Genomic DNA, 23,360 nt, shown 5'->3' with positions numbered 1-23,360 from the left:
GCCGGCTTGAACAACATGCAAATCCCCCCCCTCCTTCATGGAGAGCCTCAGTATCCCTTTCTCTTTTGCTTCCAGAACAACTTCCCGAAGGCCCTGTGTGACCACTGCCAAAAACTACTCATAGAACTTCACAGGGTACCCATCAACCTCCGGAAGCTTTAGATCTTGGAAGCATGTGCAAGGCCTGGCGCAATTTATAGAGGCCAAGGACAGCACCCAGTTCCTCTGCTACCATGCCCTTGGGGTGTCACCAAGTGTGTGATCGGGGATCATGACCTCTCTTCGCAGGATCCAAGCATACAGCCTTCCTGTCTTTTCTCCCTCCCTATGCAACCGCTGCCTGTAGCACTGCGGATGTACCTGTCGAGCCTCTCCCATGTATCAGCTATGCACGGGCGCATATCATCCTCCTCCCCTTGTGTTATTAGATCAATTAAATCTCACTCCAAAGGGTCATGGTCATATGAGGCTTAGTGCCTTCCTTGGGTGGCTGTCTATCAAGCTCCCCATCAGCGACACAGTTGAAATCAACCAGCCAGAATTGGGGTGAGTCCACCTCTTGAGCCACTAGGTCCTGTATCGCGTAATAGAAGTGAGGGTCGTACACACATTTGGGGCAGATGTGTTCAGCACAGACCCCGCCCTCCTAGTTTGTAGCAGAACATACCTACCCTCCACGTCAGCCTCAACGTATGTCAGTGTGAAAGGAATGCCCTGGACCACACAAATCAGCACTCCACTAGCATATGTAGAGTAGGAGGCATGAAAGAGCGGATTCCTCCACTTCAAGCCAACCGCTCGGCACCGGCATTCTCCAGGTGTGTCTCCTGCAAGCAGGCTATGCTAACTTTGACATTTCAAATAGGAGAGCACCCTGTAACTCTTTGGATAGGTTCCTTGTCCATGGGTATTCCGCATCAACAACCGAGAGCTACTCTTCACTGTCTTGAACCAGGAGCACTCTGTCCCCTTCTCCCCCTGCACTCTGATACCCCCCCCCCACTGCGTGAACACAGCCAATAACTTGTAATTTGAAACAACAAACATCCTCCCATCCGTGGACAAACACAGTGCAACAGCAAGTCTACATATACCTACCCAGTTTCAGTGCCAGGACCAGTACTTCATCACACCCATTAATCCCATCTCCCTGCCTGTCCACTTACTGTACGCATTGTTGTTCTGCCCCAGTCCTAGTGTGCCCAGGGTCTCCGTCCCACTCCCAACCACCACCACCAAATCTGGCTTACCTGGCATAACATGCCTGAGCCTCTTCCGGGTTGGCTGGCAGCATCTCACGGGTCACTTCATACCACAACATATTTTGGGCCTGCAAATCAAGGCCTAGCATAGTTCAGAAATGACCCAGAGTACACAGTAGGATGAATTTAGCATTGCTTCAGTGCCCAACATATCCAGCACACTGTCCACAACATGACCCTGCTCACCAGTCTCGAGTCCACCTGAGGAGTGTGTCAACCCCCACATCCCCAACCCCTGGAATTCTAGTTCTCCTTCATCCTGCATGGTGCCATCCTCCTGATTCATCACTCAGTGAATGTCCGAGGGGAGGCCCCTGTGGACCCCTGTGGTGGACGTTCATGCTGGAACTTCCCAGAGCCCTCCTGAATCCCCCTTTCAGAGTGAGTCAGCACCATGTTGGCCCAGATATCTAGCTACTCCCACACCTCTTCTGTGCGCTCGAACATGTGTGCCCTCCCCTGCAAAATGACCTTCAACTTCTAGGAGTATAGGAGCATGTATTTAATTTGCTTGGCTCACAATTTCGGCTTGACAGCCATAAAAGATTTTCGCTGCCCCTGTACTTTTCTGGTGTAATCCGAGTAAGTGTCAATTTTGCAGTTTTTAAACAGGTGCACGGTCTATTACCTAGCTGCTCTCAGTAGGCAACCCCTATCCCAGTAATTCAGGATCCTGGCGATGATGTCCCTCGGGTTGGGGGGGTAGTATGGGGCAGCCGGTGGCGGAGGGGGCACCAGCTCTCTGTGCCCTACAACAAAGAGATCAGACAGGCCCCTCAGCTGAAGTTGCCGCCTCACCCAGCTCTCCAAAAAGTTCTCCACCGAAGTCCCCGTACCCCCACTCTCTCCAAAAGCCCTAACACTGGAATGTTGCTGTGCCGAATGCAGCCTTCTGTGTCTTCAGTCCTATGCTCCAGCTTGCTGGTGATTGTGATAAGCTTTCCCATCTACTGCTTCAGGGTAGAGACCTCACCCTGCAGTTCTGTTGTATCCTGTTGCTCACGGCTGTGGTTATCTTTTCAGACACTTTCCTTTGGTCCGCTCGCAGCAAATTAACATATATGGGGACAATTTTTATTTTTTGCTTCATTACTGTATGAGTTCCCTGGATAGCCTCCGGTAGCTCCGCTTTCGAGGGCTCCAGCTCATCCTCCGGAGGCACACAGGCTGAAGCTGCGCTGTCCAGCCAAGTAATTTGGTGGGATGGCTGTCCTGTCGTGGTGTATTGCATAATGGTGTTAGTAGAGTGTATTCTTTCTGCCTTCTCCTTCCCCATGTTCCCAATCAAGGGCAGCTGGTGCACTGAATGCCCGACCCATCACCAGTGTAAGTGTAGCTAGGCTTGCGGTGTCTCTGTGGGCCTTGGGCCCCTGTCGGCTACATGCATCCTGCAGATCCTGTTGGAAACTGTGCGTCCCACTACAGAATGTACTCCCCTTCACCCTCTTAGAATCTCAGGGCCACTCTCTGTACACTCTTCTGGAAGCTGCTGCTGCCGCCTAGGTGCTCCTGATAACACTAGTGTTCTCACCTTGATGGGTGCCTCTAGGTGGGACTTGAGCAGTCCCCAGCCCCGGAAGCGGTTCTTTAATTGCCGCAGGGGCAAATAATTGCATCCCTCACTGGCAGTGCTAGCGCGCCTTGTCCTTAGTAAGTAAACATACAAGGGTATGCGTATAGGTCGATTAACCTTTTGAATCGCATGGAGTATCCTAGTCATGCAGCGACTACTGAATCGATAGCTAACATCAATAATCAAGAAACATTCTATGTAAAACAGGTTTAAACCATTGTGCTCAAGAATAAGCACTACTCAGGAAGGAGTTAACAATTTTTATTCCCTACTGATTACAATTTTAGATCATCCGTTCAATCTTTTATTCAAATCAATCTTTTTAGTAATTCAATATAAAATACATCAATTCTTAAGAAAGCATATGCGACAATGCAATACCACAAACTAATACCAGCATTAATAGTGAAATTCAGCGATTAAGTTTGTCAGTCATTTGTCACGGTCAGCGTCGCCCCTAACAGCTTACCTAACCAAGGTTAGCATTAGCATGGGGCTCTTCATGCGAAAACAATTTAGAGAAAACATCAATTTGGAAAAATCTACCTAAGTGAGAATCTCAAAAAATAGTGCAGTTGGTACCTAGAAGAAAAGGCACAAAAATAGTCAGTCACATTTTCATAGCTACCTATCCAGGATGGATCAGCAACAAGGCAGTCCTCGTCTTCAGGTCCATCTATTAGTCAGCTACGAATCAGGCTCACAGACCCTGAGCCCAATATCAGCACCTCGGACAGCGTCTCCTGACATCATCAACTCTTCTCTTGCAACTCTGATTTCCTGCCCCTTGTCATGACTTTTCATTAGGGTCTCCCAGTCCATCCCCCTTATTGCTTATTGGTCAGTCAGTCAGCAGATATAACTTTAACCTATAGTTTTTGTTTACCAAATCTACTCATTTTCATATTTATTTGTTCAGAAGATGTGGATTGGTTCCTCATTCGATGCCCTCATCATCCGGCTCATCAGGTATCGAAATTGTTGCATATTCCTCTTCAGTCAGTGCTTCTATTGTTCAAGTCCTGGGAAAGTACATTAAGCCTGCTCTACACATAATTGTATCAAATTGTCTTCATCATCTCCTGTCCACTGGTACATTGCAGAAAATTATTAGCTAAGCAACTTGAACTTCGAGCGGGTCAAGGCTATTGTGACTTCAAGTCCTTTGCAAAGCATTCAGTATTTCAGTTTCTCGAGTATGCGAGGCCCAGGGAAACTAGGCCCTTAGTCCAGCTAACTTAATACTACAAATTAATACAAAACATAGGTTCTATATCTCATTATGACATATTATTACATTTTTCTCATATATTTTCATTATTTCATACAATTTCAGTCATTTTAGTACATATGGTGATCATACCCAGAGGGCACATTTTCAAACGTGCACATTATTTTTCTATAATTAATTTCTCTATGTAATTTCTCATTAGTAGTAACATATAGATCATTAATAATTTTCTTAATTATCATATCTGCTTCAACAGCTGGAATGGTTGTGGTAGCCCAGGCGTGGATCCAGGCCGGTCCATGCCTTTACTCATATGTGCCCCTTCAGCATCAGATCCGGCCCTCAGACTCTTTCTTCGCTGCCTCTGAAGGTGCGGGCATGGAGCAGGACCTCTTGACCACTTCCCAGGCACCGTCAGTCTCCTCGAGGTTGGCCGCCCAAGCAGCTCAACTCTCAGTTGTAGTCACTTATCTGCCATGCAGTCAGGCAGGGCGAAACCCCGCTTATGAGGTCCCAGCAGATGCCCCACTCTTGCGGCATTGAGGCCTCCTCTACAGCGCCAGGTCTTTGAATGGACTGGGAGGGTCAGCCACGAGCCAGGGCTGCCGGGCCAATTCAGCACCCAGTCACCACCCACCGCACCCGCCTGCCCCACAGGGTGCCCTGGCCATCAGGATTTTTATCTCTGGCCCGCTCCATCTACATGCGTGCAAGCCTCCTCACCGACGAGCGCCGCCGGCCAAGTTGACCACCTCCTCACTGCTTCTCTCAGCGGGCACCGCAGCCTGTGCTGTGGCCCTGCTCCGTCCCAGCAGCCTCCAGTGGCTGTTGGTGCCCCGTGAAGAGGTGCCCTTGTGATTGATTACAGGATAATGCAGGGTTGAGGTGAACGGCCAGATCATCAGGAGCCTGCATTCTGCCGACCATCTTCCTTGGCCAAACCCTTGGCAACTGACTAGCACTTTCACAATTTCCACAGTATTTGGCCTTCCATTTAATTTAAAAATCCCACCTTATGCTATTGATTGTTTCTGTAGCATACAATAAAGTTGGAGGGACTTTTCCTGAAAAACAGAAAGTGAATGAGCACAATGCCTATGACCTACAGCATTGTAAAAGGCCCTCAGCCCATTGGCTTGTAATGTGTAGCTATAGGATATATGTTCATTATCATCCGGGTTATAGGACATACTTGTCCCCAAATAAGGGTACGACTTTACTACCTTAAAGTTCCCCTTTCCTGCATACCAACAATATTAGTGCTTCTGTAGTTTTTGTCCCTTAAATCTTTACTTTTAGGACAGTTAATTAACTGTGCAGGGATGACCGATGACTATTCAGGCCCCTTGTTGTTAAAGCAGGAATAATAACGTCATCCATGTAAAGCAGGCACGGCAGATGATGACCCTCTATTCTTGGAAGATCCCCCTTACTGCTACCTAGATGAAAGGGGTCAGTTTGAGATATCTAAGGAAAATAATGTGGGGGCAAGCAGACAACCTTGTTTTAAACCAAAATTACAGATGACAGTCCCTAATCTTATCCTAAGAGGACCTGACACCAAGTCGAGGAATGTGGAGTAATAATTATGTTCAGCAAATTGTCAGTTATACCAAGTCTCTGCAGAAGATGGCATCAATCCCCTGGGTGAGGAAATAATCACAGTTTTGCAGAGTAAGATTTGACTGGAATTGAACATAACTCTGGATTTATTTACCATATGAGAATTTACAATTTTCCCTAAATGAATGACACTGCTTTGAACCATCTTAAATACCTGAATATCAGCTTAACAGGACAGCAAAAAGATCTACTCTGTACTACATCTTGGTCAAAGACAGCTACAAAGTCTAGAGTAGATGTTACATTGAAAACACTGGGTAATACATCCAATCCCAACTTTTCAAGACTGTGAACAGCATCATCGACAGGGTGTAAGGAAAACGCCTTGGCGAATGGATTAATGCAACCCGTAACAATGCCTGGGGTTGAGCCCCCATTGAACACGCCGTTCTCAAAGGCGACCAGGCCAACTAATAACTCTTGGGTGCCCCCATGATCATCAGAGATGTCTCCTTGTAACACAGACAGAAGTATTTCTACTTTTTCCTGTTCCGGAGTGAGCACAACGAATAGCACGTAATGTAACTTTCTTGACTGTTTAGTATAAATTCTGTGTTTTTTTTTTTTTCTTTTTCTGAATTATATTTTTCTATCCAGTATCCTGTGGCATTGTTGAGTCCTCAGATTTCTGCCCAGTGGAAGCCTCTTTACTTTTAAAAATTGGTAACAGAGAGCCCTTCAGGTAAGTATCCGAAGTGGGTGGAGCCAAATCAGGAGACTCTGAGCATGGAGGATTAAATAAATGTTTAAACAAATATGTCTGGATACTCTTGCTCTTATTGTTACTATTCTCCTTACATATTCTGCTCTTGGATTTGCCAGTTTGCATCCCAGAATATCTACAAGAGGGATTGGGCTGAGAACAGCATTTCTGAAAGCACAGCTGAACAACAAGGTGGGGGGCTGGATGAATTCATTTAGCCTCCTCTTCTTGTGACAGATTGAGGGATCATATTTCTAGCATTGTCCTCCCCATCTTGGCCTACCATCCACTTGAGAATGGCGAGACGTGAATTCTGGATGCTGCCAGAGGTATTTACTAGTTTTTCAAGTAAAGAGAGAATGGAGGACAAAATTCTCTCGATGTTTTAGCATCTTTGAGTACTGAATATAAGTCCTTGGTAAATTACAGGAGGAGTGTCCAGTGTTAAAAAGCAAATCTCTGGAGTCTTGAATGATCAATAGTAAGTGTGGGGTACTCTACAATTATTTTTGGTAGTGGATGTTCCTGCACTAATGTCTGTGGTCCTCTGCCTCCAACCGCCGCTTCAATTTTATGGAAGAAGGAATGGATTGGATTAAAGCCCTTCAAGGCAATTAAGTGGAGAGATTTATTTCTGAGGGGATCAGATTTTGTCTTTTTACATTCTCCTATAGAGAATCATTCTTTCTGATCAAAGATTTGTCACTGTCAAATGTGTCCAAAAACTATGAACGTTGTGAGTTCACCAATGGCATGAGGATGCAACCCTGACAAGCTACCAAGGAGGAAATTAGGTGCAATTTAGCTCAGTGGGCCCTAAATCTTAATGTGGCTTTTTATTTTACATACATCACTGTTGCTCATTGTTGATCAGCCTACTACCCTTTGGACTCCTCTAACGGCTCGCCGGCCCACCTTCCCCCAGGTCGAATGCCTATTTAAACCAGTGTATTCCTCAAATGTCAAGTATTAATCTACCGCCAGCCCTACTGGAATCACCCAGAAAACCAGAGGAGACCAACGGCCTTCAAGCAGCAGTCCCCCCCTTTGCATCTTGGCTGCCCTCCCATTCCCCTAAGTCCCTCTCCCCAGTGCTGCTTGACTGTTTGACCAGCTAAGGGGTTCCCAGAGGGTGGGTTTGTCGTGGCACACTGGTGCAAGGGGACAGAGTAGGAGCAGAGGCAACAGAAGCTGGGTGCAAATCACACCAACTGCTTTCATGCCATGCGGTAGAGTAGTTATGCAAGCTAAATTACTTGAGCTGAGGAGGCTTAGTGTGTTAGCTGAGTTACACAGGTACCTCCTTTTGGTGAAATGGTAAGGAAACAAGGGAAGATACTGCAAAAGCACATACACATATGACCGTACCTCAAGGCTACTAGGGCAACTGTCCTCTTGAAAGCTAGTCCTGAGCTCCTCCACTGGGAAGCCAAGCTGCGGTGACCAAAACAGCTGCAAAGAGCTGGGTGAAGGGATCGGGGTCCCCAAACCTTCAAGACTACCACTTTCTAATGCAGGCGGGGGAGCTCCCATGAGCGCCCGCAGCACCGGTTCCTAGTATTCTGGCCGCTTCTAGGTAACCCATGGGCTCTGTCCTTAGTCGCATGGCCTAATGCCTCCACTTTGCTTCACGCTTGATCCAACAAGGAACTGGGATGCACCACAGGCACTCACAGCAATCTGCTTCCATCTCTCCTCACTCTGAACAGATTGGTCTGTCCTAGGAAACTCTGCGGGATCTGGAAATAGAGTTGCTCAAATTCAGCAACCTCCGCTCCCCTGCCCTGCTTCTCATTTACCTGCTTGCTCCGCACTGCCTCTTGTGTATCATGTCTATCCATCATCTGATTTCTGTTGTTTCTCTGAATCTGCTTCGTCTGCACAATCAATAACTTCTTTTTGACCTTTTCCTGCTTTGTCTCAAAACAGTCACTACAGTATTTGGCATGCTTCAATATCTCGTCAATACTCTTAGTCTGCAAGCACATTACACTCTGCTGTATATGAGAACTAAGCTGTAGGCGCAGGCCCAAAACAAAAGCGGATACAATTCCACTAATGCCTTCCCTTTTGGGCTCTTCAGCTTTACTGTACTAACTATAGATGTGCATAGGCTTCTTACAATAAACAGACAATGGCTCTTTCGGCTCTTGTATGGTTTTCATTATCTTTTCCCAGTTCACTTCCTTCTCCTGCACCATCTTTTTCAATGCTTTATCGCTGCTCTGTATTTCTCCACAACAACTTGACCTCCTGTGTTATATCATGTAGCCCCATCTAGTGAAGGGCCTGCCTAACACTAGGCTGTTATCACAGAAAGCTGGCTATATTCCAGTACACTGGCCTCTACTTGGCCACACGATCCAATGCCCCACAAAGATCTCAGACTAACTCTGCTAAATGTTGTTGCTTGACTCTATAGTCTGGGGGTAGTTCAGGTGACGCAGATGGGGGCAGCTCCTTATCTTGTTGACCATCTTCAAAGCTCAGCCCGAGTCACCACCATCCTGAGCGGCTGATTTCTGCTTTCAGTAACTGCAGGCCACTGTAGTAGATGGAAGGAGGGGGACAGCGCTAAGCCACCATCATCTCCCATAGCAACACCTATTGCTACTGAGCCACTTCATTGTCCTCCTAGACAATCAGACCATCAGAGCCAAGTCATCACTCATGTGTCAAGCAGCTCTTCCGAAATCTTTTTGCCTCAGCGCTCTCTTTCACCTTAGCGCTCTCTCAGTAATGCATAAAGGTCAGAGACTACAGCTGGCTTGCTGCTGCAATCCGATTCACTTTTAGGGGTGACGGGAAATCTTTATTTTCTGGACCTAGGTAGTGGTCATAATGCTGCTGGCATTATGGACTGTGAGATTATACAACATATCGGTTGGCCATTTTGTCTTCTCCAAAAATATTTTTCTAACATGTATTGTAAGAAACTGTGTTGTTGGTAGAGGGTGTAAAACCCCCCCTCAAACAAAAAACACAGTTCTTATCAGGGTGAACGACAAATGTCACCAAATTAATCTGCGCTTAACCCTTTATTAGGATGGCTCAAAAGCAGTCAGGCTTATCTTAGAGGCAAGGTGTGAAGTATTTATTGATTACACAGACATTACTAAATAAAGTGAAAACCCAACACAATAAAAATCCCAAACCAATTTATTAAAATAGATAAAACTTAATTAAATAAAATGACAGCAGAATGAATTAAATGCAATCATTAAAACTGGAGTTAAATTATTTTTTATAGTTTTATTGCCGTTAGCTCTGAAAAGGTCAAAACACAAACTGCAGGTATCTGTTTGCGCGAGACAGGGGCAAAGTCAGAAATTAAGGCTGACCATAATGGAGCACGGGTTGGCTCCACAACACCAACTTGAAAACACTGAATTCGAGATAAGAGTCACATATATAGAACAACATTTTTCTACTCCAAATTCTCCTTAAACTTAAAAAATAGTAAAGAGATATTGAGTGAAAGTACACAATGGATAGTGTAATTCCTGTAAGGTTGAAGTCAAAGTAACTCTAGTTAAGTAAAATACTGTTATAGAAAGGAAACTATATTACTATGCATCTGTGATACAGTTTTAGGAAACACATTATTCCTCACATACAATACAGCATTAATAATATGGAAATCATATTATACCAGCGAATGCCATTCCATCCCATATCTGTTACCCAATATAGTTTGATGGGCTTACCACACTGAAGAGGAAATAGCCCAAACTGTGATCCTGTTGAATACATTTCCGATGCAGAATTTTCTTAGAAAATTGATGAGCGGTATAACTGAAGGGCTTTGGCCCAATGCATCTAGGAATGCCCTAAATGTTCTTGAATCATGGAAATATGATGGAATTCAACATAGTATGGTTTACATTGATCACACAAGCCTTTCTTACCTGTAAGGCATTGCAAACAGAGAATGTATTGCAAAATACTGTGTCCTGACATCTCTGTCACATTCATCAGCGAATGTAAACACTTCTGCATTCTAACCTTCCTGACAAGAATGGTGCACCAGGTGTGTGGATCAACAGACTTAACGGAAAGCCAATAGGTAAAAAGTGTAACTATGTTGAGCATATTTTGGAGGCATGATTTTCATTAAAATTTCACAAATGTTACTAAAAACGAATCCACTGCATTGGTGACCTGGGTTTGGCCTGCATTGATCTCACAATGTTTTAATACACATAATGTCCCATTTGATGCAGCAAAGCCTTAAAACTGAAATTGTATACTTTTGGTTGTATTTGTTTTTTAATATCCACATAAACCTATAGTCAACTACAAAAGAGATTGCATTCTGCACACTTCAATATTTGGTATTCACAACGGATGGGTAGATTACCAACTGCCGTTAGGCAACAATAAGACATGCCGCTATTCCTCGCAAAATTCTTCATATTGAAATACGGTTTTGCACTCATGGTCTTGCTTAGGGAGTGCTGCATCAAGGGCAACTTGAAAACACAGAACAATTCATGAAAATAGAAAAGCTTGAAAATCCAGAGTGTAGTTACTTGCACTTGTACTAAAATATTTTCCTACCCATAATTCACTTAAAAATGCTGCTATTTTGGCTACTAAAGCAGAGTGGTTGTTGGTACACAGGAGTTAAGGTGAGAAGAATTGTTTTCCACATACTGTTAGGTAACAACGAGATTCCCCCACCAAAAAGCCAGCAGTTCCAGGTGGAGATAGAAGAGCATGGAAGAAATGATGGAACCTTGAGGAACTCTGAAGGACATGGGGTCTGACTTAGAAAGTACCTTTAAATCCTGGTCAATCGGCCAGGAAGACCAGGTTAAAACTGTGACCAAAAGATAATGAAAATAGGGTGACAAATAGTCATTTTCAGTTGATCATTTCCAGGCTGGAATAGGATTTCATATAAAGTTATTACGGGTAAAATACGACTTATAAAGCAAAGATAATATTACAAAAATCAACATGTATTTGCATTCAGACGGTACGAAAAGAAAAGCAAGTACGTTTTTAGAAAATTAATTTATAAAAGCTATTGACTTCAAAAAAGGGGTTAAACCCTCTGCCTCGTGTTACATTCTTAAGGAAAAAAATGTTCACTGATTACAGTGGTGAGCCCAGTATGCCATCCTGTATCTAATTCTGAAACATGATAAAGAAAATAAATGGGAAACATGTAAAGAACATTCATTTTTAAAATCATGCCTAATTTGTATTAACATGAGTTAAACCAATCTGTGTTTTTGTGAAATTTTCTTTCATACTAGAACTTCTTGTTAAAATACCACAATTACAATTAAGTCATCATTTCTAAAGATACTATCACATATTTTTTTGGCTTGTTTGTATTTCATTATTTTTCTGTGATAATGGTAATATATATATGTCGTATTTGCTTAGCATGAACCTTGCCAAAAGGCAGTGGGGAGCTGTGCATCCACGAAGACAAAGTTGAAGTAAGAAAAATATCAAAGAGATAACTGGGTTTGATAGTGGATGTAGATTTGTATTGCCTCAAGAGCTACTGCTCTGTAAAGAGGTGCATCTTCTGCTCTTTCCTAAACTGGCTCAGTGTTGGGGTAGTCCTGATTGATACAGTAATGTTGTTTCATATTCTGAGTGCATAGAAAGAGAAGGCATTTTGCCTCATTTTTCTTGTTTTACACTTTTGCTCCAGTGTGATGATGTCCTGGCTGGGTTTGTGGCAAAAGCACTCTCAGAAGAAGAACTAGTCAGATAGGCAGTGATACTGGTCGTAACGGTCTTTTAAATGATGTAGCTGGTTTTAAAGATGGTGTGAGATGAGAAAAAGTCTGTAGAATTCCATTAGAATAGCGGTGATGTCGTCAAATTTCTTCAAGCCATGAAAGAGATGTGCTTCAGTGTTGTGGTACGGCCTAAAGGAGACCAGTGGGGAACCCGGGAGACTTTGAGATGCAGGAGTATGTGGTCTTGAACCCCAATTCTGAAGTAAGTTTGTGGGAGAAACAGTCACTTTCTTTTACAGGGAGAGCTGGTATAAAGATGTCTTTTTTGTGTGAATGTGTTCCTTAAATGTTCATTTGTGTCCAAGGTGATTCCAAGTGACATAGCATTGGGTAATAGTTGGCGTTTTGAAGTTGCGAAGGTTCATGTTATGCCAGATTTAATTCACAAGATAGGACCCAGCAGCCTCTAGAAGGTAGGAAGTATTGCCCATTGTTTTGGGGCTATTACCAAACGTAAAATGGGGTGAAATATTGATTGCAAGTATGCTAAAAAGTTCTTGTAAGGGATGTGCTATAGTTGGTGCCTAGACAGCAACCCATTTTTGTGGTTTCCAAATGGAGGGAAAGAGGGTAAGAGTTTATGATAGGATGTTGGTTACTCTGCACTTGAGGTGTTGTGATGTTAGTCGTTCGGCACATACTCTTATTTTTGTCTAATTTAGCCTAGTCTAAGTGCCTGTGACCCATCACCGAATCACTTGGCATTTTATTTCTTTTTTTATTTTAGTGAGGCATCATTTTAGTGGTGATGTTTTATTATTTGTATTTATTGTCCTTCTCTGCAGGACTTTTTTATTCATTGGTTTCCACTACTTTTCATTCTGTGTTCGCACCTAGGCTACATATGATAGGTTCCCAGGTATTGCTGGCTCAGAGAGTACAGTGTCTTCCGTACACAGAAAGGGGCATGTTGTCATGTCTGGGCAGTTTCTAGAATAACACAATGTTTATTATAAAACTTCAAGCTCTCTTAGTATTCTTAGAGGGGACATTCCAGTCAGACCCGCCATCTTATGCTGGCCGTCGCTTTTGGAGTATCAGCAGAAACTTGGCACTTCCTCTTCTGTCACAGACGAGGATTTCCAGCAGACTAATCAACCTTTCCTTTACCTACAATACAGTTATGGGGCTTGTGCTACACTCCCGGGATTAGATGGACGGATTAGGGATATCACTGCTACTTGCTCTCATGTACGAATCTTAGTAGTGTGCGTAGGAATTTGGGTGACACTATTGTGACAAATCTGGTGGAACTGATTTTATGTTTCACTTTCTTAGTGACGGTTGTAATAATGTCTGGTTTCATCATCCTAATAATCGCATTTCATGCCTTTTTACATAGAATGCATTTTCTTCAATAAATGCTATTGAACCAAGATCTGCTTTTGCCTGTCATTAGATGTGTGAGACTTATGTAGCTGAGAGAACAGGGCATGATCTGTTTCCACCACAAATTCTCCCAAAATTCTTAGATTGTCATGCGATGGGCTGCCACAAATCACTTTTACCTACGGTATCTGTGAGGTGCTGCTAGTTAGTCAAAAACAACAGCTGCCACGCAGTTTGGGATTGGACTCAGTTCCCTATACTTGGTGGTGCTGCTGTCCAAAACTCAACGGTCTTGTTACTTTGGTGAGAGTCACATGACAAAGGGTCACAGTGCTTTTTTAATCCTCTTGCTGTTTTAAATACTTCTGGGAACGAGCTTAGCTTTGACAGATGGGTTAATGATTTGAAGCAGTTCCTGCTTTGTGGATAAAATGTTCTTGGGGAAAATGTTGGTGGCAGTTGTTTTTCCTAAGGGTTAGTAGATGTTAAACCAATGAGGAGTTTGGTTATATTCTGTTTTATGGTAGGGGGCTATGTTCAGTCAAGTCCCAAGAATATAGGAATGAGTGTGGATTGGAGGAATGTATGGAAGTGGGGTTTTGTTAGATCCGAATAGATGTATGTTGTCATTCACTGTCTCCACTATTTGTTACATCTCCAGTGTGATTAGCATGGTTTCAGGTTCACTATATGCTTCATCTCCTTTGTGTCTATTGCCACTTTTTGTAGTATTTTCTACATTTTACACCTTGTCTTCCACATGAATGAACTTCCTCTTTCCTTTGTGTAGCTCCTACTCATATATACAAGTGCAGCATCCCTTCTGTGTACGTCTCGTGTCCCTCAGTTGTTTCTCTCATCCCCCCAGCATCACTTCTCCGCCATGTGTCCTTTCCCATACCTTTGCCACAACACTGTCTGCCATCTCCTCCAGTCTATGCCTCCAATTTCCATCACGTGTCTTCCATCGTTTCCGCTTTTGGGGCTCCACTAAAGTGGATTTAATGCTAATTGAAAGCAGTATTACAAAACATATCGTAGGAACGTCTGTTATGAAACCCATAACTCTTTGTGACCAGTTTTCTGCTTCGTATTGCTGCTAGAGCTTGCAGTCTGAGTTACGTTAGGGCTAACTACTTTATCCATGGAATAGTAGTAGAGGGAGGCTCAGTATTCCATGGCATGCCTTTCTGAGCAGTGCTGGAAAATATTCTTGGCTTACATCATCAACAGATTTGCCCTTATTGCCTTTCATCCATTCAGTAGAATCTTGAAAGTGGTATATTTAATAAAAGCAATAAAAAGGTGAAGCAGATGTAACTTATCAGAACTAGGTTTCCCATGTACCTGATAAATTAAAAGTGTAATTAATGGGGAGGATGTAAGATTAAGAAGGAAATGAGTCAACAAAGATCAGTGGTAGTGCAATAACCCTTTGGCCTTCATGTGGTTGGGAACCTTAAAAGTAAAAGAGATGTCTAGATTAGAAGGATCAAATAGCACATTTGAGTGATTCCCAGTTGATTGATGCTGATTGTAAAGGTCTCAGCAGTTATTATGTTATGAATCAAGAGACTCGACTGCTTCAGGTATATCTACTTGCCAGTTGAATAGGGCGCCAAGATAAATGAGCCACCAAATTCAAATACAAATTCAAGTTTAACATAAAATGAAATAGATTTGTAGATGCGATTTGCTTAGGGTGCCGTTTGTTGCTAGCAAGCCAGAGCTTCGCTTCAGAATCCAGAACACCAATGTGTTTCATGATTTAGAAAAAAAACGAGATTTCTATTTAACAATCAAACACTCATACAATGAAGAAAATATACTGTATGAATCCAGATGATCCTTTCCTTATTTAGGAGTAGCACTGTGACAGGTGTGTTTCTTGGTTGCTCAAGTGTATGTTAGTTAAACTATTAAAACTCAATGCCGCATGATATTTAAAAAGACTGGGGAACACTAGGGGCCTGATTACAACTTTGGAGAAAGTGTTAACCCGTCCCAAATGTGACGGATATACCACCAGCGTATTACAAGTTCCATAGGATATAATGGACTCGTAATACGGCTGGTGGTATATCCGTCACATTTGGGACGGATTAACACCTTCCTCCAAAGTTGTAATCCAGCCCTAGATGTCCTAAGCAGATGTCCCTAAGGGGGGCTGACTGACATACTCTGATGTAGAGCACCACTGAGTAGGCATAGATGTAGGTATTGTGCTAGATTTGGCATGTCCAGGCATATCCAAAAAGACCACAAGCAGTGACCCTGTACGAATGATTCAAAAGCTCTGAGCAGTGTCTACTTCCTAGAATGGGATATTTCCATCGTGCCATTACTTTTAATCTATTTTTGATGTTCTCTTGCTCTGTAAAACATACAGCTATTTTACTAAGCTATACACACTCCTCGTAAATGTAAATGGGGCACAGTGTACTCAAGTTGCCATTTATTTTATTTTTTTAAATTAAAGCTTGGTTCGCCCATTAAGATAGCTCCATTTTTACATAACCATATCTAAATCTATTTTTCCAGCAGAATACATAAGGGTTCAGAATTAATGAGCTTCAACTGATGTGGAAAGTTAGGTGATTGAGGGAGAAAACTTTCATTCACATTTTAATCACATATATATCTATTTTGCAAACGTTCTTTAGACAATGTATGACAATACCAATCTTTTTTAATTTATAGGATAATGGCTTCACTGAACCTGCTGAGGTACTTAACAATTAGAAACAGTGAGGATGATAATCAAGTAAGTTGGAAAGTATGGAGTACAAATTAAAACTTGTGTTTTCATTTCAGTTTTTTAAAACTTTTACAAACTGTATATTTATGTTTTGTTTAGTTTTCTGTAGGTCACTTGATGTCAAAGATACTGCAGTGTTGCTGGGTTTCTTGGGATTGTGTAAACAACTACTACACAGAACAATTTGTAACCAGTTAAGATAACTCTTGTAGAAAATGCTGCGAATTTTACAAAAACGTAGATCGATCTCCATCACAATTATTCAAATCGATTTCACAAGGCACTGTCAAGTCCACATTGATTTTCAAGTTTATTTCTATATCATGCTAACTTAGGTTAAGAAAAAGTTATCCACAGCAGTTCCGAACTTTATTATCATCACTGGTTGGAATGAAAAGAAGCAGAAAATGACCATGTAGAACATTAAGCCTTTATATGCTAAGCACACTGTGTGCTAAGCCTTTTTAGGTTAGTCTAGAGATAATTTTGTGATGGCCAGACACCTAGTGATAGCAAAAAAGAGGTTATGAAGTGGATTCAAATGCTGGTTTGAGCAGTTACAGCTAATGCATTATGTTTAGCATTCTTGAGGGAGCTAAATGAACAAGTTACTTACCTTCGGTAACGCTTTTTCTGGTGGATACAGTAGCTACCTGTGGATTCCTCACCTTATGAATTCTTCCAAAGCACCAGCATTCAACGGAAATTTTCTTCCTAGCTCCTCACGTTAACGAGGACGTCACAATTGCACGCCTCCGCACGCAACTCCATTTGACGTCATTGGAGCCATAAGAAATCCTCGCCGGCGTGCTGATGTCAGTTTCACCATTTTTTACAAGCTTTCGAGGTGAACAGGTGAATAACAACCTCACAGGCACAACATGTGCCAATCCAACAGAAATAAATATATATATGCTCACAAATAGATATATAAATCACAATATCTGTTTATATAAAAACAAAAATATACATACATTTTTATAATAAACAGTCTTGGTATGACCAGACAGGCAACGGGGAGGCGGGTATGACTGTGAGGAATACACAGGTAGCTACTGTATCCACCAGAAAAAGTGTTACTGAATGTAAGTAACTTGTTCTTCTGATGGATACAACTACCTTATGAATAGAATCCCAAAGCTGTCCCGCACCCGGAGGTGGGTGCCCGACTGGTCCAACCAAGAAGTCGTGCAAAACAGAACGTGCACAGTGGCCATCCCTCCTAACTTCCGAGTCTAAACAATAATGCTTTGCAAAAGTATGGAGGAAGCCTAAGTTGCTGCCTTACAAATATCAACAACTGGCACACCTCTAGCTAAAGCCGAAGTGGCAGACTTGGCCCTGGTGGAATGGGTCCTAATACCTTCAGGAGAAACCTTCTTTACTAGCGAATAGCCAATCTTTAAGCAAAGAACGACTGTAGGAAAGTAGACTCTTTCTAGCATGGTTACCCCCCACTTTTGGCCTGTTTGTGAGTGTGTCAGTGTGTTTTTACTGTGTCACTGGGATCCTGCTAGCCAGGACCCCAGTGCTCATAGATAAAAAACTATATGTCGGTGTGTTTTGCCTGTCTCACTGGGATCCTTCTAGCCAGGACCCCAGTGCTCATAGTTTGTGGCCTAATGTGTATGCCTGTGAAGTACCTAACTGTGTCACTGAGGCTCTGCCAATCAGAACCTCAGTGCTTATGCTCTCTCTGCTTTTCAATTTGTCACTGTAGGCCAGTGACTTCATTTACCAATTTCAATTGCCATACTGGACCCCCTGTATAAGTCCCTAGTATATGGTACCTAGGTACCCAGGGCATTGGGGTTCCAGGAGATCCATATTGCCACCCATAGGGAGCTCAAACAAACCCTTGCACAGGTCTGCCATTGCAGCCTGCGTGATATAACACACACGTTATTTCACAGCCATTTTCACTGCACTTAAGTAACTTATAAGTCACCTTTATGTCTAACCTTCACTTGCTGAAGGTTAGGTGCAAAGTTACTAAGTGTGAGGGCACCCTTGCACTAGCAAAGGTGCCCCCACATAGATCAGGGCCATTTCCCCGGACTTTGTGAGTGCGGGGACACCATTACACACATGCACTACTGTAGGAAGTTGGCTCTGTATATACTATTTCAAAGTAAGAAATAGTGTGCACAGAGTCCAAGGGTTCCCCTTCGAGGTAAGATAGTGGCAAAATTAGATAATTCTAATGCTCTATTTTGTGGTAGTGTGGTCGAGCAGTAGGCTTATCAGAGGGTGGTGTTAAGCATTTGTTGTACACACACAGGCAATAAATGAGGAACACACACTCAAAGACTTACTCCAGGCCAATAGGTTTTTATATGGAAAAATATATTTTCTTAGTTTATTTTAAGAACCACAGGTTCAAGATTTGAAGTAAACACACAAAATGCAAGGTACTTCACACAGGTGAGTTAGGAACTTTGAATTAGAGCAATAACATATACAGCTTTTGTTAAAATGGCAATAAGCTATTTTAAAAGTGGACACTGCAAAAATCAACAGTTCCTGGGGGAGGTAAGTAATGGTTAGTTTGTCAGGTAAGTAAAACACTTACAAGTCTCAGTTCCTTGGCATAGGCAGCCCACCGGTGGGTTTCAAGGCAACCCCAAAGTTACCACACCAGCAGCTCAGGGCCAGTCAGGTGCAGGGGTCAAAGAGGTGCCCAAAACACATAGGCGCCTATGGAGAACAGGGGTGCTCCGGTTGCAGTCTGCCAGCAGGTAAGTACCCGCGTCCTCGGGGGCAGACCAGGGGGGTTTTGTAGAGCACTGGGGTGGACACAAGTAGGCACACAAAACACACCCTCAGCGGCACAGGGGCGGCCGGGTGCAGTGTGCAAAGCAGGTGCTGGGTTTTAGATAGGAAACAATGGAGGGACCCGGGCGCCTTTCTAGCGGCGCAGGCAGGCACTGGGGGGGCTTCTCAGGACAGCCACCACCTGGGCTAGGCAGAGGGTCGCCTGGGGGTCACTCTTGCACTGAGGTTCAGTTCCTTTAGGTCCTGTGGGCTGCGGGTGCAGTGCTTGGTCCAGGCGTCAGGTCCCTTGTTACAGGCAGTCACGGTCAGGGGGAGCCTCTGGATTCTCTCTGCAGGCGTTGCTGTGAGGGCCCAGGGCGGTCGTCTCAGGCTACTCACGGGGTGGCAGTCGCCGGGGAGTCCTCCCTGGGGTGTTTGTTCTCTGGATCTAGAGCCGGGGGCATCGGATGCAGAGTGGGAAGTCTCACGCTTCCGGCGGCAAACGTGAGTTCATTAAAAGTTGCTTTTTTGTTGCAAAGAAGTTGCTGTTGTTGAGCAGAGCCGCTGCTCATGGGAGTTTCTTGGTCCTTTAGTCCAGGGCAGTCCTCTGAGGCTTCAGAGGCCACTGGTCCTTGTCAGATGCGTCGCTGGTTGTAGTCTTTCGAGTCAGGAGACAGGCCGGTAGGGCTGGGGCAAAGCAGTTGTCGTGTTCCGTCTTCTCTGCAGGCTTGTAGGTCAGCAGTCCTTCTTGTTTCCTCAGGTTGCAGGAATCTGATTTCCCGCGTTCTGCGGTGCCCCTACATACTAGATTTAGGGGTGTGTCTAGGTCTGGGAGGGCAGTAGCCAATGGCTAGTGTCCTGGAGGGTGGCTACACCCTCTTTGTGCCTCCTCCATGTGGGGAGGGGGGGTACATCCCTAATCCTATTGGGGGAATCCTCCAAAACTAAGATGGAGGATTTCTAAAGGCAGGGGTCACCTCAGCTCAGGACACCTTAAGGGCTGTCCTGAGTGGTGGGTGACTCCTCCTTGTTTTTCTCATTATCTCCTCCAGCCTTGCTGCCATAAGTGGTGGCAGTGGCCTGAGGGGCGGGCATCTCCACTAGCTGGGATGCCCTGGGGCGCTGTAACAAAAGGGCTGAGCCTTTGAGGCTCACCACCAGGTGTTACAGTTCCTGCAGGGGGAGGTGTGAAGCACCTCCACCCAGTACAGGCTTTGTTCCTGGCCACAGAGTGACAAAGGCACTCTCCCCATGTGGCCAGCAACTTGTCTGGTTTGTGGCAGGCTGGCAGGAACTGGTCAGCCTACACTAGAAGTCAGAGATGGCCCCTGAATACCAATCCAAGATGCCCTCTTGGGTGCATGTTACAATAAATTGCACACTGGCATCAGTGTGCATTTATTGTGCTGAGAAGTTTGATACCGAACTTCCCAGATTTCAGTGTAGCCATTATGGAACTGTGGAGTTTGTGTTTGACAAACTCCCAGACCATATACTCTTATGGTTACCCTACACTTACAATGACTAAGGTTTTGCTTAGACACTGTAGGGGCATAGTGCTCATGCACAAATGCCCTCACCTGTGGTATAGTGCACCCTGCCCTAGGGCTGTAAGGCCTGCGTGCGGGGATGACTTAGCTATGCCACAGGCAGTGTGAGGTTGGCATGGCACTCTGAGGGGAGTGCCATGTCAACTTAGTCATTTTCTCCCCACCAGCACACATAAGCTGTGAAGCAGTGTGCATGTGCCGATTGAGGGGTCCCCAGGGTGGCATAAGACATGCTGCAGCCCTTAGAGACCTTCCCTGGCATCAGGGCCCTTGGTACCAAGGGTACCAGTTACAAGGGACTTATCTGAGTGCCAAGGCTGTGCCAGTTCTGGAAGCAAAGGTACAGTTTAGGGAAAGAACACGGGTGCTGGGGCCTGGTTAGCAGTGTCCCAGCACACTTTCAATCAAAACTTAGCATCAGCAAAGGCAAAAAGTTAGGGGGTAACCATGCCAGTGAGGCATTTCCTCACAACATGGAGTTAAGCTCGGAACTCCTATATTTCTTCCTCCTGCCACCTATCCTGCCCACAGTTGTGAAAATCAAGAACGACTGGGCCCAAGTCATCTTAATGGCACCGGATTGGACCAGGAAAGTGTGGTGCCCAGAACTCCAGGGAATGAGCATCTGTCCTCCGATCAAGCTGCCGTTTCAGGAGTAACTTCTTTCGCAGAGGCAGGCTAGGGTCTTGCGCCTGAGTCTGCGCAACTGCTGTTTGAATAAATACTGTAACAAACTTGCAAGTGAACATTTAACGTGGGATAGGAACAAGTGAAAACCACAGTAATGTGAAGTCAGTGGACTTTTCATAGTTACACTTTAGACACCTTCTTCTCCTGTTTTTACTGGGAAAACTGTGGTAATGCAGTATGGTATGGCAATTTGCCTTTGCCAAAAATGTTTGGTTTTTTTATGGCTTGTGAATGTAAAAGAATAGTATGTTTTAGCATGTTTGATGTTTGCTTACATTCTGTGTGAGACTGTCCACATAAGAATGGAAATGCTGTACCTTCTGTAGGGATTACGGGCAAAAAGAACAGATGACGGACGGAATGCTGAATAAATTAAACATTCACCCCCGTCATGGATCTTGGTTTAATCCATTGTTTTTGTTGCTCACCATGCTAACGCAGTTTGGACGCAGCCATATGCAAATCAGTCTTGCCCCTGCTCCTCATGGGAAGATTCCAGCCAAAACTGCCAAGCCAGATCCTCTCTGGACAGGAAAGAAGCATCCCGTGACCAATTTCAGGGTATCACCCCTTATCAGCCAGGCTCGCTTGAATCCAGTGGCACAGTGAACACAGGACCATGTCTGGGCATACCCTCCCCAGTAAAGGCGACAAAAAGAAAAAGAACAGATGATGGACGGAATGCTGAACAAATCAAACATTCAGCCCCAGTCATAGATGTGGCTTTAATCCATCATTTAAAAAAAAAATTTTTTACTCGCCACGGCACCCCAGTTTGGACCCAGCCATATGCAAATCGGTCCTGACCCTGCTCCTCATGGGAACAGTCCAGCCTGAACTGCCAGGTCAGGTTGTCCCTGGAACGGAAACAAGCATCCTGGGACCGGTTTCAGGGTATCACTCATCATCAGTCAGGTTACCTTGAATCCAGTGCCACAGTGAGCCCCGGTCTGGACATACCTTTCCCACTTAGGGCGACAAAAGCAAAAAGAACAGATGATATACAGAATGCTGAATAAATAAAAACAAATTCACCAGCAGTCACAGATCTTGGTTTATTCCATCGTTTGGACTGTTCCCATTGGAAGTATGGTCAAGATAGATTTGGATATGGCTTGGTTCAAACTGGAATGGCATGGTGTGCAAAAAATTATGATCTGTGACTGGGAGTGAATGTTTGATTTGTTCTGCATTCCGGCCATCACCTGTTCTTTTTGCATTTGTCACCCTAAGTGGGCAATGTATGTTTTTTATTTGTGTGGGTATCTAGGCCTATGCTGTATATATAACAATTTACATTGCTGGGGTGTTAATATTAATTGAGAACATGTTTATCTGAAAATCACATTGAATTTGATGCTTTCAAAGTATCTGTTTTATTAAGAGATATTTAATAAACATGTATAATTTACCGTTCAAGGGCTCATAATATTTTATCTTTTAATTATTTCTGGACCGTATCATACGGGGCTGTCTATTTTGTGTATTTCCATGTTGTGTTTTCCCCTGTTGTTGTCTGCCCTCATATTCTTTTGTATAGGGGCCCTCTTCTGTTTTCTTCGTAAGCTTCCCCACCAGGGACCAGTTGAAGGCCGGATCCGCCATCACCTTCTCTGCTGGCAGTCCATCATTTCAGACTGGTGTTTTTTTGCAGCTACTCCAAAGGTGCTACTCCCTCCCCTTCAACATTACCCCTATATGATGCCACCATCCTACAATTGGATGACAGAGGATCACTTGGCACTTCTCTGCGAAGAGGTTTCGGCTCTTTTGGCCAAGGGAGCCATAGTGAGGGTCCCTGTGGCAGAAGTAGGTCGTGGTTGTTATTCTCGCTACTTTCTGGTGCCCAAAAAGGACAAAGAACTCCGCCCTATCCAAGACCTTTGGTCCCTCAATCGCTTCCTCAGAAAGGAGAAGTTCAGAATGCTCACTCTGGCTCAGGTTCTATCTTCCCTGGACCCGGGAAACTTGATGGTAGCGTTGGACTTGCAGGATGCCTGCTTCCACATCCCCATCCTGCACAGACGTTACTTGCGGTTCACAGTAGGTCCAGCACTTTCAGTTCACCATGCTCCCCTTTGGCCTTACCAGGGCCTCCCGGTTGTTCACCAAGGTGATGGCA

The 23,360-nt window shown here is 44.2% G+C and overlaps 1 protein-coding gene across 2 annotated transcripts in view; it reads left to right on the top strand.

Moving 5' to 3' along the window:
• Positions 1-23,360, top strand: part of GLMN (glomulin, FKBP associated protein) — a 318,240-nt gene that overhangs the window by 227,844 nt on the left and 67,036 nt on the right. For both annotated transcript variants that reach the window (XM_069232351.1, XM_069232352.1), the window contains one exon: positions 16,187-16,250. In XM_069232351.1, the coding sequence (XP_069088452.1) occupies positions 16,187-16,250 (64 nt within the window). The remainder of the gene's footprint in view (positions 1-16,186; positions 16,251-23,360) is intronic.

The sequence above is a fragment of the Pleurodeles waltl genome, chromosome 4_2, assembly GCF_031143425.1.
Source record: "Pleurodeles waltl isolate 20211129_DDA chromosome 4_2, aPleWal1.hap1.20221129, whole genome shotgun sequence".
NCBI lineage: Eukaryota > Metazoa > Chordata > Amphibia > Caudata > Salamandridae > Pleurodeles > Pleurodeles waltl.
This window is presented reverse-complemented; position numbering and strand designations above follow the sequence as displayed.